This window comes from Schistocerca americana, chromosome 6, assembly GCF_021461395.2.
Source record: "Schistocerca americana isolate TAMUIC-IGC-003095 chromosome 6, iqSchAmer2.1, whole genome shotgun sequence".
In the NCBI taxonomy this organism is placed as follows: domain Eukaryota; kingdom Metazoa; phylum Arthropoda; class Insecta; order Orthoptera; family Acrididae; genus Schistocerca; species Schistocerca americana.
The window spans coordinates 286464002-286477303 of NC_060124.1; the positions used below are offsets into that span (position 1 = coordinate 286464002).

Consider the following 13302-nt stretch of genomic DNA (forward strand, 5'->3'; position numbering starts at 1 on the left):
GCCTTTCTGAAATTAGAACACCATCCATACACAAGTGAGGTGAATGGTAAAAGAACTGAAGACTAACTGCAGGAAGGAATTTGTGACTTTCATTAATCGGTTTGCCTCCACTGCACAAAATTGGGAATCAGTAAGGCAGATTTCAGGTAGGGTGGTACACCTCATGTTGCAAACTTATTGAGGAATGGAATCTTGGTGGGCACTGCTAGATACATGGATCAGGCTTTAGCTGAACACTCTTTTATTTTCACTGTGTCATTTGGACAAATTCCTGAATTCCAGATGTTCCGTAGGACTGTGGAGATGAAGACATCTTAGTTTACTATTCTGCAAGTGGGAGTTGGAATCAGCTCTGTCTGTAGCCAAAGACACTGTTCCAGGAACCGATCAGATTCATTATACCAAAAGCTGGTTCTTATGTTTCAATCAGACAAGGTTTGATGGACAGTACACCCCCCCCCCCCCCCCCCCCCCTCCGTCCACTTGGAAGAAGGCAATGTTAATCCCATTATGGAAACCGCACAAGGATTGTACCAACCCTAACAGTTACCGGTGTGTGATTAAGATTCTCAAGTGCATCATCACCAGCCACCTCATCTGGCTTCCCGAATCCCAAGGTCACCTGTGCCTCTCACAGTGTGGTTTCACTTGCTACCAATCTGCCGTTGACAACTTAATTCTACTGAAGATGATTGCTCTGCAATCAGGAGCTCCTTTAAATACTCTTTGTGGATGACTATCTTCTACTCTTCCTCTGATCTTACAGCACAACGAGGCAACTACAGCTGACTGTTAGAAGTCTGTAAACTTAGGCCTATTAAACTAATGTTAAGTTCTCACCAGAGTAGGCTACATGCATCTATTTTAATTTTGGTTGTCGATGTTTTAACTAGCCAAAGTTCACAACAAGAGACAGTATTTTAAACTTTATGTACAGTGTACACCTTTTGGCCCTACTAGTTGACTGACACGAAATTAACCTGGCTTTCACAACTGAAAGACTGCAAACAGGTTGTGTCAAATCACTGAATATTTTGAAATTACTCAGCAGAAAGGTGTGGGCTGCTGATAGGTCCTGCATGCAGTTTTATAGAGTGTTTTTTTCAGATCATGATTATGTGCAGTCCGGACCTGGTGTAGATGTGGCTCCTTCATACTCGTGCTGTTCGGTTCTGTGTATTTTATGTTCTTACATTAGGGCACCCCTTAGTTGGCTGAAGATCTGCCTGCCATCCTCGCTGATGCCGCCACCAATGCAACAGGGGTTTTCAAATTTTGTGAACTGTCACACTTCATCCCTAAAGTACTGTGGAGGGGCGGACAGGGTAGGTCATTGTGCACTACATGGATAGCATGCCCAGGTAGTTTGGCATAATAATTAAGTGATTTTCAGATTAAAAGGTTAGTGCATTGTGACAGCAGCTTTTTATAATTAAGTGGACTTTAATACATTAAAAGCAAGTCTTTCTGTGGGAGAATGGCCTTTGTTTCTCCCCCTTCCTTTTTTACACTTCATACACCGTGGCATTGTCATAAGAAAGAAGAATGTTACTTCTAACAGAACTATGTGAAACACTGAATATCTTGTGGATCTGGATCATTGCTGTTCAGAGCTACCCACTAGTTTATCTCAAAAGAATCGGAGCTTTTCAAAATCTCTTCGCAAACACTACATTGGCACTCTCAATATACACACACTCTTCAAACTTGAGAAACTAAAACAACTCAGACATACTAGAAAAATTTCATATCAAAATTCTCGCCATTCAAGAGATGCGCTTCCGAGATGAAAACCGTTTCAATACAGAAAATTACAGGATCTACAAAAGGAAAACTGCTGTCAAGAAGAGGCATACCATCACTGTTTGGTACAGGATTTGCTGTACATAAATCAGTCGTGGATAACATCATAGACTTCAGGTCCATATCAGAATGTAGTTGCACACTCCCCTTCAAATCAGCTAATCAAGCATTCTCAATTACCAGTGCTCATGCACCAACAAATAACCATTATAGAAAACTTCTTGGAAGACATGGAAGAAGTAACCAACAACATTCCAAAAAGACACATGAAAATTTTAATGGGAGATTTTAATGCGCAATTAGATAAAGAAAGTAAGTACAAACAAATCACAGGTCCGCACTCAGCACACATTCGCACAAAAAAAAGTTGAGAACACCTCATAAAATATCGTCAAAATTTCAACCTCAAAGTTATGTCGACGCAATTTCAAAAGCCAAGACGAAAACTTACAACATGGAAAGCACCCAACACCGTGTGGAGAGAATTCCAGATTGATCATGTGGCCATTTCCACCAAATGTACACGGGAAATTCTAAATGTCACAACATGTAAGGGACTTTTCGAGTCTGATAATTATTTACTACAAGTTAAGATTAGGACAATCCCAAGACAGCAAAAAAACAGCACGAAGCAAAATAGTCAAACCTGATCCGGAATACTTGAAGATAAACAGGGACAAAGTTGTTGAAGAGATTATAGGCATTCAACAGACACTTGGACAGACTTTGCGTAAACAATTCAGAAGGCAATGCAATGGGGGCAACCTCCTAGGAAATGAAAACATAGGTGGTGGAATGTGAATTGTGATCTAGCCATTGAAAGAAGAACAGAGGCATGGAAGAAATTCAGCATTAACAGAACATGAGAAACATGGAAAGAATTTCATGAGATTCAGAAACAATTAACAAAGGAAATCAGAATAGAAAAATGGGCATATGACAACAACAGGACGAAAGAAATTGATGAAGATTTCAACAGAAATAACACTAGAAATTTTTACAGAATATTCAAAGAAAATATAAAAGGTTATCAACCTCCTAGCCTCTGCTTCCGAAGAACAGATGGATCCCTCGAAATGAACATGAAAGAAAATTGCAAAATCCTCAAACAATACTTTGATGAACTTCTGAATTGCAAAAAACCCACAGAAAAATTAACCTTCCAAAAGGCCACAGCCAACCCAGATTCTAATCCACCCACAATAGAAGAGATAGAGAGAATCATCAAACAAATGAGAAATAACAGAGCAGCAGGAGAAGATGGTATTATTGCCGAGAGCTGGAAGCTCCAAGATGAAAACATCACCAAGCAAATTTTTAAGATTATCTCAGAAATTTGGGTCACAGAGAAGTTGCCAAAGGAATGGAAATGTGCTTCGGTCCATCCCCTACATAAAAAGGATGATAAGTCAGATCCAAATAATTACAGAGGTATTTCTCTAGTACCAGTGACATACAAAATTCTCTCAAAGGTGTTATTAAACAGACTAGAACCACAAGCAGAGCCGCAAATAGGGGAATATCGGGCAGGCTTCAGAAGAGGGAGACCAGGCATAGAACAGATCTTGAACTTGAGAACACTTTTGAAAGTCAGACAGATGAGAAACACTGTAGTTACCTTTGTTGACTTTAAAAAGCATAAGACTCCATAGACCAGCAAACTCTCTTTGACGTACTGGAAGAGTATCGCATCGACAAAGAAGCCAGGGCAATTATACAATAGATGCTCACAGACACCACCTCGAAGATTAAGTTCATGGAAGAAATTTCGGTACCCTTCCAGATACACACAGGCGTCCGACAAGGAAATGGACTTTCACCAATCCTGTTAACATAGTCTTAGTCAAAATTGTCAAACAATGGGAAGAACAAGTTAAAGGAATACAGCTAGGAAGAACACGTGAAACAAAAACAATCATAAAATGTCTGGCATTTGCAGATGACATAGCCATAGCACACAGGAGGCAAAGGAAGCACTGGAACACCTACATGAAATAGCTGCCAAAACAGGTCTACGAATATCGTATGAGAATACTCAACACATGAAACGACAAACCAACAATGTACACATCATGCAAACGATGTATGGATCCGTAAAAAGAGTTGAAAAATTTAAATATTTAGGGGAATACGTACAAATAGGAGGATCAAACAAGGCATTCAACATAGAACGAACAGAAAGACTCCAGAAAGCATACAAACTCAAATGGTCACATTATAATAAGAAAAGCATAGCAAGACAGGCCAAAACTAGACACTACAAAATAGTTGTATTACCGGAAGCTCTATATGCATCAGAAACGACCACAATTGGAGCATCAGGCAATACAGAGACAGAAAAAATAGAACGCAAAATTCTCAGGAAAATATTCGGACCAATACACAAAGATGGCATGTGGATCAAAAGACCTACCAATGAGTTATACCAACACATTTATGCTATTTTCGGAGGTTTTTTTTCACATATATACCAATTGCCCATAATAGTGAGAAAAATTCCTGTGAAACTGTGATGTTCCAACTTATATTTCTAATTATTTCATTTTTGCATGAACCTATCTTCCTTTGTTGTCTTTCCTTAGTTGACACATTAGGTATGACAACCATTATTAATTTTTCAGCAAAATCTCATGTCGCCAATGGTTGCACCATCAAGCCAGATTGCACCACCAGCTAGTCTTGGGCCTGCTACTCCTGGTCCAATGACACCAATGACTCCTGCTTCTGCTGATCCTGGAATTGTCCCACAGCTTCAGTAAGTAGCACGTTATTTATTTATGTACAGTAGATTGTGACGTTTATACTCTACTCGAGGAGTAATATTGAACTAATTTCAGGAATATTGTATCGACAGTAAATCTTGGTTGCAAACTGGACCTTAAAAAGATTGCACTGCATGCACGAAATGCTGAATACAATCCCAAACGCTTTGCTGCAGTAATCATGAGAATTCGTGAACCAAGGACCACTGCTTTAATATTTAGTTCTGGAAAAATGGTATGCACAGGTGCAAAGAGTGAAGATGATTCAAGACTGGCAGCAAGAAAGTATGCACGTATCATCCAGAAGCTTGGGTTCTCAGTGCGTAATATTATTATTTTTATTACTATGATTAGTAGTAGTAGTAGTAGTAGTAGTAGTACTGTTCAATCATCATCATTGTCACAATTATAAGATGCCTAGCATGTAGTAGGAATTATTTTCTCATTCATGAAATGGATATTTACTGATCCTTAAAGAAATATTGTGTTGCAGGCCAAATTTTTGGATTTTAAAATTCAAAATATGGTGGGAAGTTGTGATGTTAAGTTTCCCATCAGGCTTGAAGGTTTAGTTTTAACGCATGGGCAGTTCAGCAGGTACGATGTCTAATATTATGGGAGGTTAAATAGATATATTAAATTCCTTTGGGAATAACATTTGCTTTATTGTGTGTTTCAGCTATGAGCCAGAGCTTTTTCCGGGACTAATATATCGAATGGTCAAACCAAGAATTGTCCTCCTCATCTTTGTGTCTGGAAAGGTTGTTCTGACAGGTAAGAGTGAATATAAAACCAACCTAATTGTCTTTATTGCTATATGTTTCATTAAGATTGTCTGTTCAAATTTACTTACATTTTATGTCCTGCTGCTGAGTAGTAGCCGGAGGGCACTTAAAATTATGCATCGGAAGCATTGTCACATCAGGAATACATTTTCAGGACAAGGGTTAATGTATGTATGTTCACAAGTTGTCTCTGACCTGTCACACCAGCCCCTTTATTGAAAACAAGCACCTTCAAGAATGAAATGTATAGTTGCCCACTTCACAAAACGTAAAAATATAGCGATCTTTCATTACAGCATTAAGGAATCACAATCGGAGTACTCCTGTTACTTGGGAGTAACAGAATATGTGGATGTAAAGTATAACAATTTCATAGGCTCTTCTGCAGGTTAAGCAAATGAAAGGCTTTAATTTACTGACAAGATACTGGAAAACTACACTTTTTTCAGTGAAAAAGATTGCTTGAAGCATTTGTATGGCTGCCATCTTCACAAAACATAAAAATATAGTGATCTTTCATTACAGCATTATGGAATCACAATCGGAGTACTCCTGTTACTTGGGAGTAACGGAATATGTGGATGTAAAGTATAACAATTTCATAGGATCTTCTGCAGGTTAAGCAAATGAAAGGCTTTAATTTACTGACAAGATACTGGAAAACTACACTTCTTTCAGTGAAAATGATTGCTTGAAGCATTTGTATGGCACATACTAGAATGTTGCTCATTTGAAGCATATGGAATTTCAAGCTTGGGGAATGTGCAAAGTAAGTCAGATGGTATACATGCTCACAGAGAGTAACAAAAACACTGAAAAATCTTAACTGATGGCAATTCAAAGAAAACTGTCTTATGTCCAGCAAAATCCACTTTGCAAATTTCAAAAACTGGCTTCAGAGGAATTATTCTTCAATTAAGTACTTATCTTCAAGAGATTTTGAATATGTCATTAGATTAATAACAATATGTGCAGAGTGGAAAGTATTTTTCCAGCACACTAACCTTGAACTGAATGAAGGGAAAGGTAGTATGTGGTACAATAAAATGTAGAGTCTGTTACACACTATGAGGGTGGTTTGGAAAGTTCTCAGAACGGAATAGAAAAAGGTACCTACATCACTGAATCTTTTTTTTATTTTTCAATGTAGTCTTCTTGTAGATTAATGCACTTGGTCCAACGATGTTCCAGTGCATTGATCCCATCTCGAAAATGAGTTTCGTCCAGGCCTGCAAAATAGTTGTCAGCTCCGGCTATCAATTCTTCGTTTGAAGTGAATCTCTGTCCACCAAGAAAAATATTCAGTTTTGGGAAGAGTGGAAGTCTGACACACCCATATCAGATGAATAAGGCTAGTGTGGCAACAATTCATACTTTAGTTTGTGTAATTTAGCCGTGGCGGTGGCACACATGTGCGGACATGCATTGTCTTGATGAAAGATAACTTCCTTCCTTGTTAACCTGGCCTTTTTACACATATATATTTTTTTTTTTTTTTTTGCAATTTTTCCAGGAGGTTAGCATAGTATTCTCCAGTAATTCTTTGCCCAGTGGGGAGACAGTCTACAAACAGAATGCCCTTCGCATCCCAGAACACTGATGCCATAACTTTTCCCGCCAAAGGAATTGCTTTGCTTTCTTTGGTGGCATCAGAGAATCAGCACGTTTCCACTGCTTTGACTGTTGTTTTGTCTCTGTGGGCCCAAGTTTCATCTGTTGTTACAAACCAGTGTAAAAAAAATTGTTTATTTCTTCTAAAATGGGCCAAACATTGTCCCGATATGTCCATTCTCATGCGTTTTTGATCCAGTGTCAAGAGTCGTGGCACACATCTTGCAGATAATTTTTTCATTTCTAATTCTGCAGTTAAAATGTGACACACCCTTTCAGATGACATTTGGCAAGCATGAGCAATTTCACGCACTTTCAATCTGCGATCTCTAACGTTTTCCTGACGACCGGATGATTTACGTATTGTGTGCAGCCGATCTTCTTCTTAGGACAGACGTCTGTGTCAAATACTTCTTCTCCGAAGATTTAGGGAAATGATACTGAACTACTTCTCTACTTTTGAAATGATTTCTTACTCTCAGAATACTTTCACATCAACTTCACTATATTTTCTTCTCCACAATAAAACAACCACACAAGTTTCACATGTGCTTTCAAGTCTCGTTATCTGGCGGTTTCTTGTGATTAAGGGTGGCAGTGTAGTACTGGTGTGCAAGACTCACGCTCCCTCTTGGCTGTCAAACTTACTTGGAGTTACTTCACCGATCTTCTTTCAGGATAGTCGATTGCGATATTCTGCCCAGCTTCTTCTCAGAGGAATAGATGCTACTCTGGAGGAATTTTCTATACTTTTAAATAACTCAGTACACTCGAGAATACTTTGAGTTCAATCTCACTAAACATTTCTCCTTCTCCCCCTGCGGGTTCGGGGGTAAGAATAGGCCCGCGGTATTCCTACCTGTCGTAAGAGGCGACTAAAAGGAGTCTCAAACGTTTCGGCCTTCTGTGATGGTCCCCCCTTGGGTTTGACCTCCTTTTTTCTTCCAAATTTCCGTCATCAGTGCGTGCCATTTGGGGAAGGACACCTTACGTGGTGTTTTTGTATTGGTCCATCATGCTCCACCATCTTGCATGTTACCTATTGTCGTGTGGGGGGGACTACGCCCAACATCTTCTGGGTGGTCTCCTTCTCGCCTTGTGCGCACTCTTCTTCTTAGCGCCTACGACAACTGTGGACCCTTTAAACACCTAAAATCCAGCACGGTAGCCAGTCCGTTGTGGTGGGGTCGTCATGTACCCTCTTGGTGGTAGCCCCCTGACCACGCAGGGATCGCACTACAGATGCCTGAGCTGTTTCCTCCCCATACATGCCAAGGAGTATGTGCCCATCTTGTCTGGGGCACGGGGACTCCGGGCAACGGAATATCGGCCAGGTACCCGTTGCTTTGGCTGGGTGGCGCCCTTGGGGAGAGCCCTCGTTCGGAGTAGGTGGCATCTGGGCGGATGTGGCGCAATGAAGCGCAATAAATCACATCAAGCTGGTGGTCGCACGGCCACCAGCGTCTCTAAGCGAGGTAGAGTCGACTTCGATGCTGCGCAGTATGACCCTCAGACGTTCCCCTCGTTGGCTGCGCCATGGGAGGGACGCCGATCTAGTGCCAAGCGGGAGCCTTACGTACCGCAATACCTTGTCTGCAGCAGGACTGATGGTGACTCCTTTCTTCCGACGAAGCCTATGTTTTTTGTGGAACACCTGGAGGATAAGTTTGGGGAAGTGGCGGGGTTGTCAAAAATGAGGAATGGGTCCATCCTCCTCAAGACGTCCTCCCCAGCCCAGTCACGAGCGTTGCTCTTGTGTGATAAGCTGGGTGACGTCCCTGTTACCGTCACTCCCCACAGTAGCTTAAATATGGTCCAGGGGATTATTTACCATCGTGACCTCTTGTTGCAATCCGATGACGAGCTGAGAGCCGACTTGGAACGACGTGGTGTGCATTTTGTCCGTCGTGTCCATCGAGGACCCAAGACAAACAGGGTGGCCACCGGTGCCTTTATCTTGGCCTTCGAGGGTGATGTCTTGCCCGAGAAGGTCAAGGTAATGGTTTACCGTTGCGACGTGAAGCCATACGTCCCTCCCCCGATGCGGTGCTTCCAGTGCTGGAAGTTTGGGCATATGTCCTCCCGTTGCCCATCCAGCGCTACATGTCGAGATTGCGGACGCCCGTCTCATCCCGATTCTCCATGTGCGCCCCCGCCTGTATGTGTCAACTGTGGGGAGCACCACTCTCCATGCTCGCCGGATTGCCCCGTTCTTCATAAGGAGCGGAAGATCATGGAATTTAAGACCCTGGACCGGCTTACTTATCGAGAGGCTAAACAGAAATATGAAAGGTTGTATCCTGCTTCCCTTCGAACATCTTATGCTGCAGCCACGTTATCGTCGCCCGCACGAGCGACGGTTGTCGCTTCATCTGTGCCGCCTTCAGTGGGCCCTCGGGGCCATGTATCTCTGTCTGCCCCCCTCGTGCCTGGGAGCAAGCCTTCCTCTCTTGCCCCCTTAGCAGTTGGGGGCAAACCCTCTTCTGTCGCTCCCCCCAAGCTTACTTCGGGAGTGACATCTGCTCCACAACCGGGAGGCTCGATTCCTCCCCCTCCTTCTCCGGCGGCGTTGCCTCCGCCGGTTCCTCTCTCGCGGAAGGGGTCCCTCGGGGCTCTCCCTTCCTCCGTTTCTTCTCCTTCCCAGCCAGATGTCAGCCAGTGGCTGAAGGTTCCGCCACCTGCTGGTCGTAGGGCTTCTGCGTCGTCGTCAGCCTCTGACGCTCCTTCAGAGAAGCTCTCCCAGCCCTCTCACCCTAAGGGCAGACGCGAGAAGAAGGAACGGAATGTGTCCAAGAAGAAGGACGTTCCGGCGGTTTCAGCACCGCCTGCTGTACATAGTCCTGGCTCCGGGGATGAGGTGGAGATCCTCGCCTCTGCCGCGGATCTCGCCCTCACGGAACCCTTGGGGGCCTCTCCTATGGACTCCGCTGACTCTCCCCCAGTGGCGGCGGTTGGCTCTGAAGCGCTGTCTGCCTCTTAGTCGCATTCACGCCCTCCCAGTCCCTTCCTGCTTCCATTCTCCAATGGAACTGCGGCGGTTATTTCCGCCACCTGCCAGAGCTCCGGATGCTTCTGAGTGATTCCCCTGTTCTCTGCATTGCTCTGCAGGAAACTTGGTTTCCTGCACTGCGGACCCCCGCCCTTCGCGGTTATCGGGGATACTATAAGAACCGTGCTGCCTGTCAACGAGCGTCAGGTGGGGTTTGCCTCTTTGTTCACCACTCTGTCTGTAGCTCGCCAGTACCCCTTCAGACGCCTTTAGAGGCAGTTGCTGCCAGGGTTGAGCTCTCGCCGGCTATTACTGTTTGCTCTGTTTACATTCCTCCGGATGGGGAGCTCCCCCGCCATGTCTTGGCTGCGCTGCTGGCTCAACTCCCGCCACCATTGCTGCTTCTGGGCGATTTCAACGCCCACAATCCTCTATGGGGTGGGACTGTCTCCGATGATCGCGGTCGGGCCGTGGAGCATGTGTTGGCTCAGCTCGACCTTAGCCTCTTGAACACCGGTGCTCCCACGCATTTCAGTGTGGCCCATGGCTCGTTCTCGGCCATCGATCTCTCTATTTGCAGCCCTGGACTTGTCCCATCCCTCCACTGGAGGGTGCATCCTGACCTGTGTGGCAGTGACCATTTTCCCATCTATTTGTCACTGCCACAGTGTCATTCTTCTGGGCGCTTGCCCCGCTGGGCTCTCCACAGGGCTGACTGGCCAGCTTTTACTTCCGCTGTAACCATTGCGTCTCCCCCACAGGGTGACATTGACGAGGTGGTCCGTGTTTTCACCACGTCCATCATTTCGGCGGCCGAGGCTGCTATCCCCCGTTCCTCTGGCCTCCCTCGGCGGAAGGCTGTCCCCTGGTGGTCGCCGGAGATTGCTGAGGCTATTCGCGACCGTAGGCGGGCTCTCCAGCGTCATAGGCGGCACCCGTCTCTGGAGACCCTCATCGCCTTTAAGAGGCTCCGTGCCTTCGCCCGTCGTCTTATTGCACGGCGTAAGCAGGAGTGCTGGGAGAGGTACGTCTCCTCCCTGGGCTCCCGTGTCTCGTCCTCGCACGTGTGGTCCCGGATCCGGCGGATTTATGGCTCCCAGACCCCTATGGGTGTCCCTGGGCTCTCCTTCGACGGCGCTGTCTGCACGGACGCTGCTGCCATTGCTGAACGGCTAGCCGCGCACTTTGCTCAGAGCTCTGCGACTGCATCCTATCCCCCCGCCTTTCGCTCTCTAAAGGAGCGCGCCGAGCGGACGCAGTTCTCATTCCACACGCGTCGTTCTGAAACATACAATGCACCTTTCAGCGAGAGGGAATTCCTCGCCGCCCTCGCCGATTGCCCTGATACAGCACCAGGCCCAGACTGCATCCACGCGCAGATGCTGAAGCATCTCTCCAGGGACTGCCAGAGACACATTCTCGCGCTATTTAATCGCATTTGGAGCGAAGGCGTGTTCCCGTCGCAATGACGGGAGGGCGTTATTGTCCCCATCTTGAAACCCGGTGCGGACCCACTGGCGGTGGACAGCTATCGTCCCATTACCCTCACCAACGTTTTGTGCAAATTGCTCGAACGTATGGTGGGGCGGCGTTTGTGTTGGGTCCTTGAGTCGCGCGGTCTCCTCGCTCCATCCCAGGGTGGCTTCCGTCGGGGCCGGTCTGCAGTGGACAATTTGGTGCGGCTGGAATCTGCTGTCCGTACGGCTTTTGCCCGATGTCAGCATCTTGTTGCTGTATTTTTCGATCTGCGGAAGGCGTATGACACCACATGGAGGCATCACATCCTCGCCACGTTGCATGGGTGGGGTCTTCGTGGTCGGCTCCCGGCTTTTCTTCAAAACTTTTTATTGCGCCGCTCTTTCCGGGTGCAAGTCGGTGCCACCTCTAGTTCCTCTTATATACAGGAAAATGGGGTCCCGCAGGGCTCGGTGTTGAGCGTCTCCTTATTTTTAGTGGCCATTAATGGTCTGGCAGCAGCAGTGGGGTCGTCGGTGTCTCCTTCTTTGTATGCCGATGACTTCTGCATCTCATTTAGCTCCACGACTACGGGAGTCGCCGAACGCAGGCTGCAAGTCGCCGTTCGCAAGGCAGCATCATGGGCACTGACTCATGGCTTTCAGTTCTCTGCTGCCAAGACTCGAGTAATGCACTTCTGCAGGCGTCGGACGGTCCACCCTCATCCTGCACTTTACCTCGACGGCCACCTGCTTGAAGTGGTGGACACTTGCCGCTTCTTGGGACTCGTGTTTGATGCCCGGCTCACATGGGTTCCTCATGTTACTCAGCTGAAGCAAAGATGCTGGCGGCACCTCAACGCCCTCCGCTGCCTTAGCCACACGTCTTGGGGTGCAGATCGCCGCACGCTGCTGCAGTTGTACAGAGCCCTTGTGCAGTCCCGGCTTGATTATGGGAGCCTGGCCTATGGGTCTGCGTCCCCCTCAGTGTTGAAGTTGTTAGACCCCATACACCACTGTGGGGTTAGGCTTGCCACTGGCGCTTTTCGCACCAGCCCCGTGGATAGTCTACTGGTGGAGGCCGGGGTTCCCCCACTGCGGATTCGCCGCCATCGTCTGCTTGTCGACTATGCTGTCCACGTTCATTGCTCGCCAGATCATCCCAATCGTCGCCTGCTTTTCCCTGCTATGGTCCTCCATCTGCCCGAACGGCGCCCTAGGTCTGGGCTTTCCATAGCTGTCCGTGTCCAGTCCCTGCTGTCAGAACTGGGGTCATTCCCTCTTCTGCCTCCCTTCCGGGTCCGTACACCTACGCCTCCCTGGTGTTTGTCCCGGCCGTCCGTCCGTCTGGACTTGGCACAGGGACCCAAGGACTCGGTTCCGCCTGTGGCCCTCCGTCGCCGTTTTCTTGCTCTCCTCGCCTCATTTTCGGACTGTGAGACTGTCTACACTGATGGTTCCCTGGTTGATGGTCGCACTGCCTACGCCTTTGCTCACTCTGACCATGTTGAGCAACGCTCCTTGCCGGCGGGCTGCAGTATTTTTACTGCAGAGCTGGTGGCCATCTTGCGCGCTCTTGAGCACATGCGTTTCTGCTCAGGTAGGTCCGTTGTCATCTGCAGTGACTCCCTGAGCAGCCTTCAGGCCATCGACCGCTGCTATCCCTCCTCTCCTCTGGTGTCCTCCATTCAGGAGGCTGTTTCCGCCATTGCCCGTTCTGGTGGTTCAGTGGTCCTGGTTTGGACGCCCGGTCATGTTGGCATCCCAGGGAACGAACGTGTAGACAGGCTGGCCAAAGGGGCGATAGACGCCCCAGCTTTGGAGATCGGCCTTACGGCTCGCGACCAGCAGCTGGTGTTGCGCCGTAAGGTACTTGGGATGTGGGCTGCTGAGTGGCG

General features: G+C 46.8%; 1 protein-coding gene across 1 annotated transcript in view; it reads left to right on the top strand.

The window, feature by feature from the left end:
* The window catches only part of LOC124619400 (TATA-box-binding protein), a 48841-nt gene that overhangs the window by 25891 nt on the left and 9648 nt on the right, over nucleotides 1–13302 (top strand). Inside the window, exons 2-5 of the mRNA XM_047145755.1 lie at nucleotides 4425–4558; nucleotides 4641–4884; nucleotides 5059–5162; nucleotides 5245–5339. Coding sequence (XP_047001711.1) covers nucleotides 4425–4558; nucleotides 4641–4884; nucleotides 5059–5162; nucleotides 5245–5339 — 577 coding nt within the window. The remainder of the gene's footprint in view (nucleotides 1–4424; nucleotides 4559–4640; nucleotides 4885–5058; nucleotides 5163–5244; nucleotides 5340–13302) is intronic.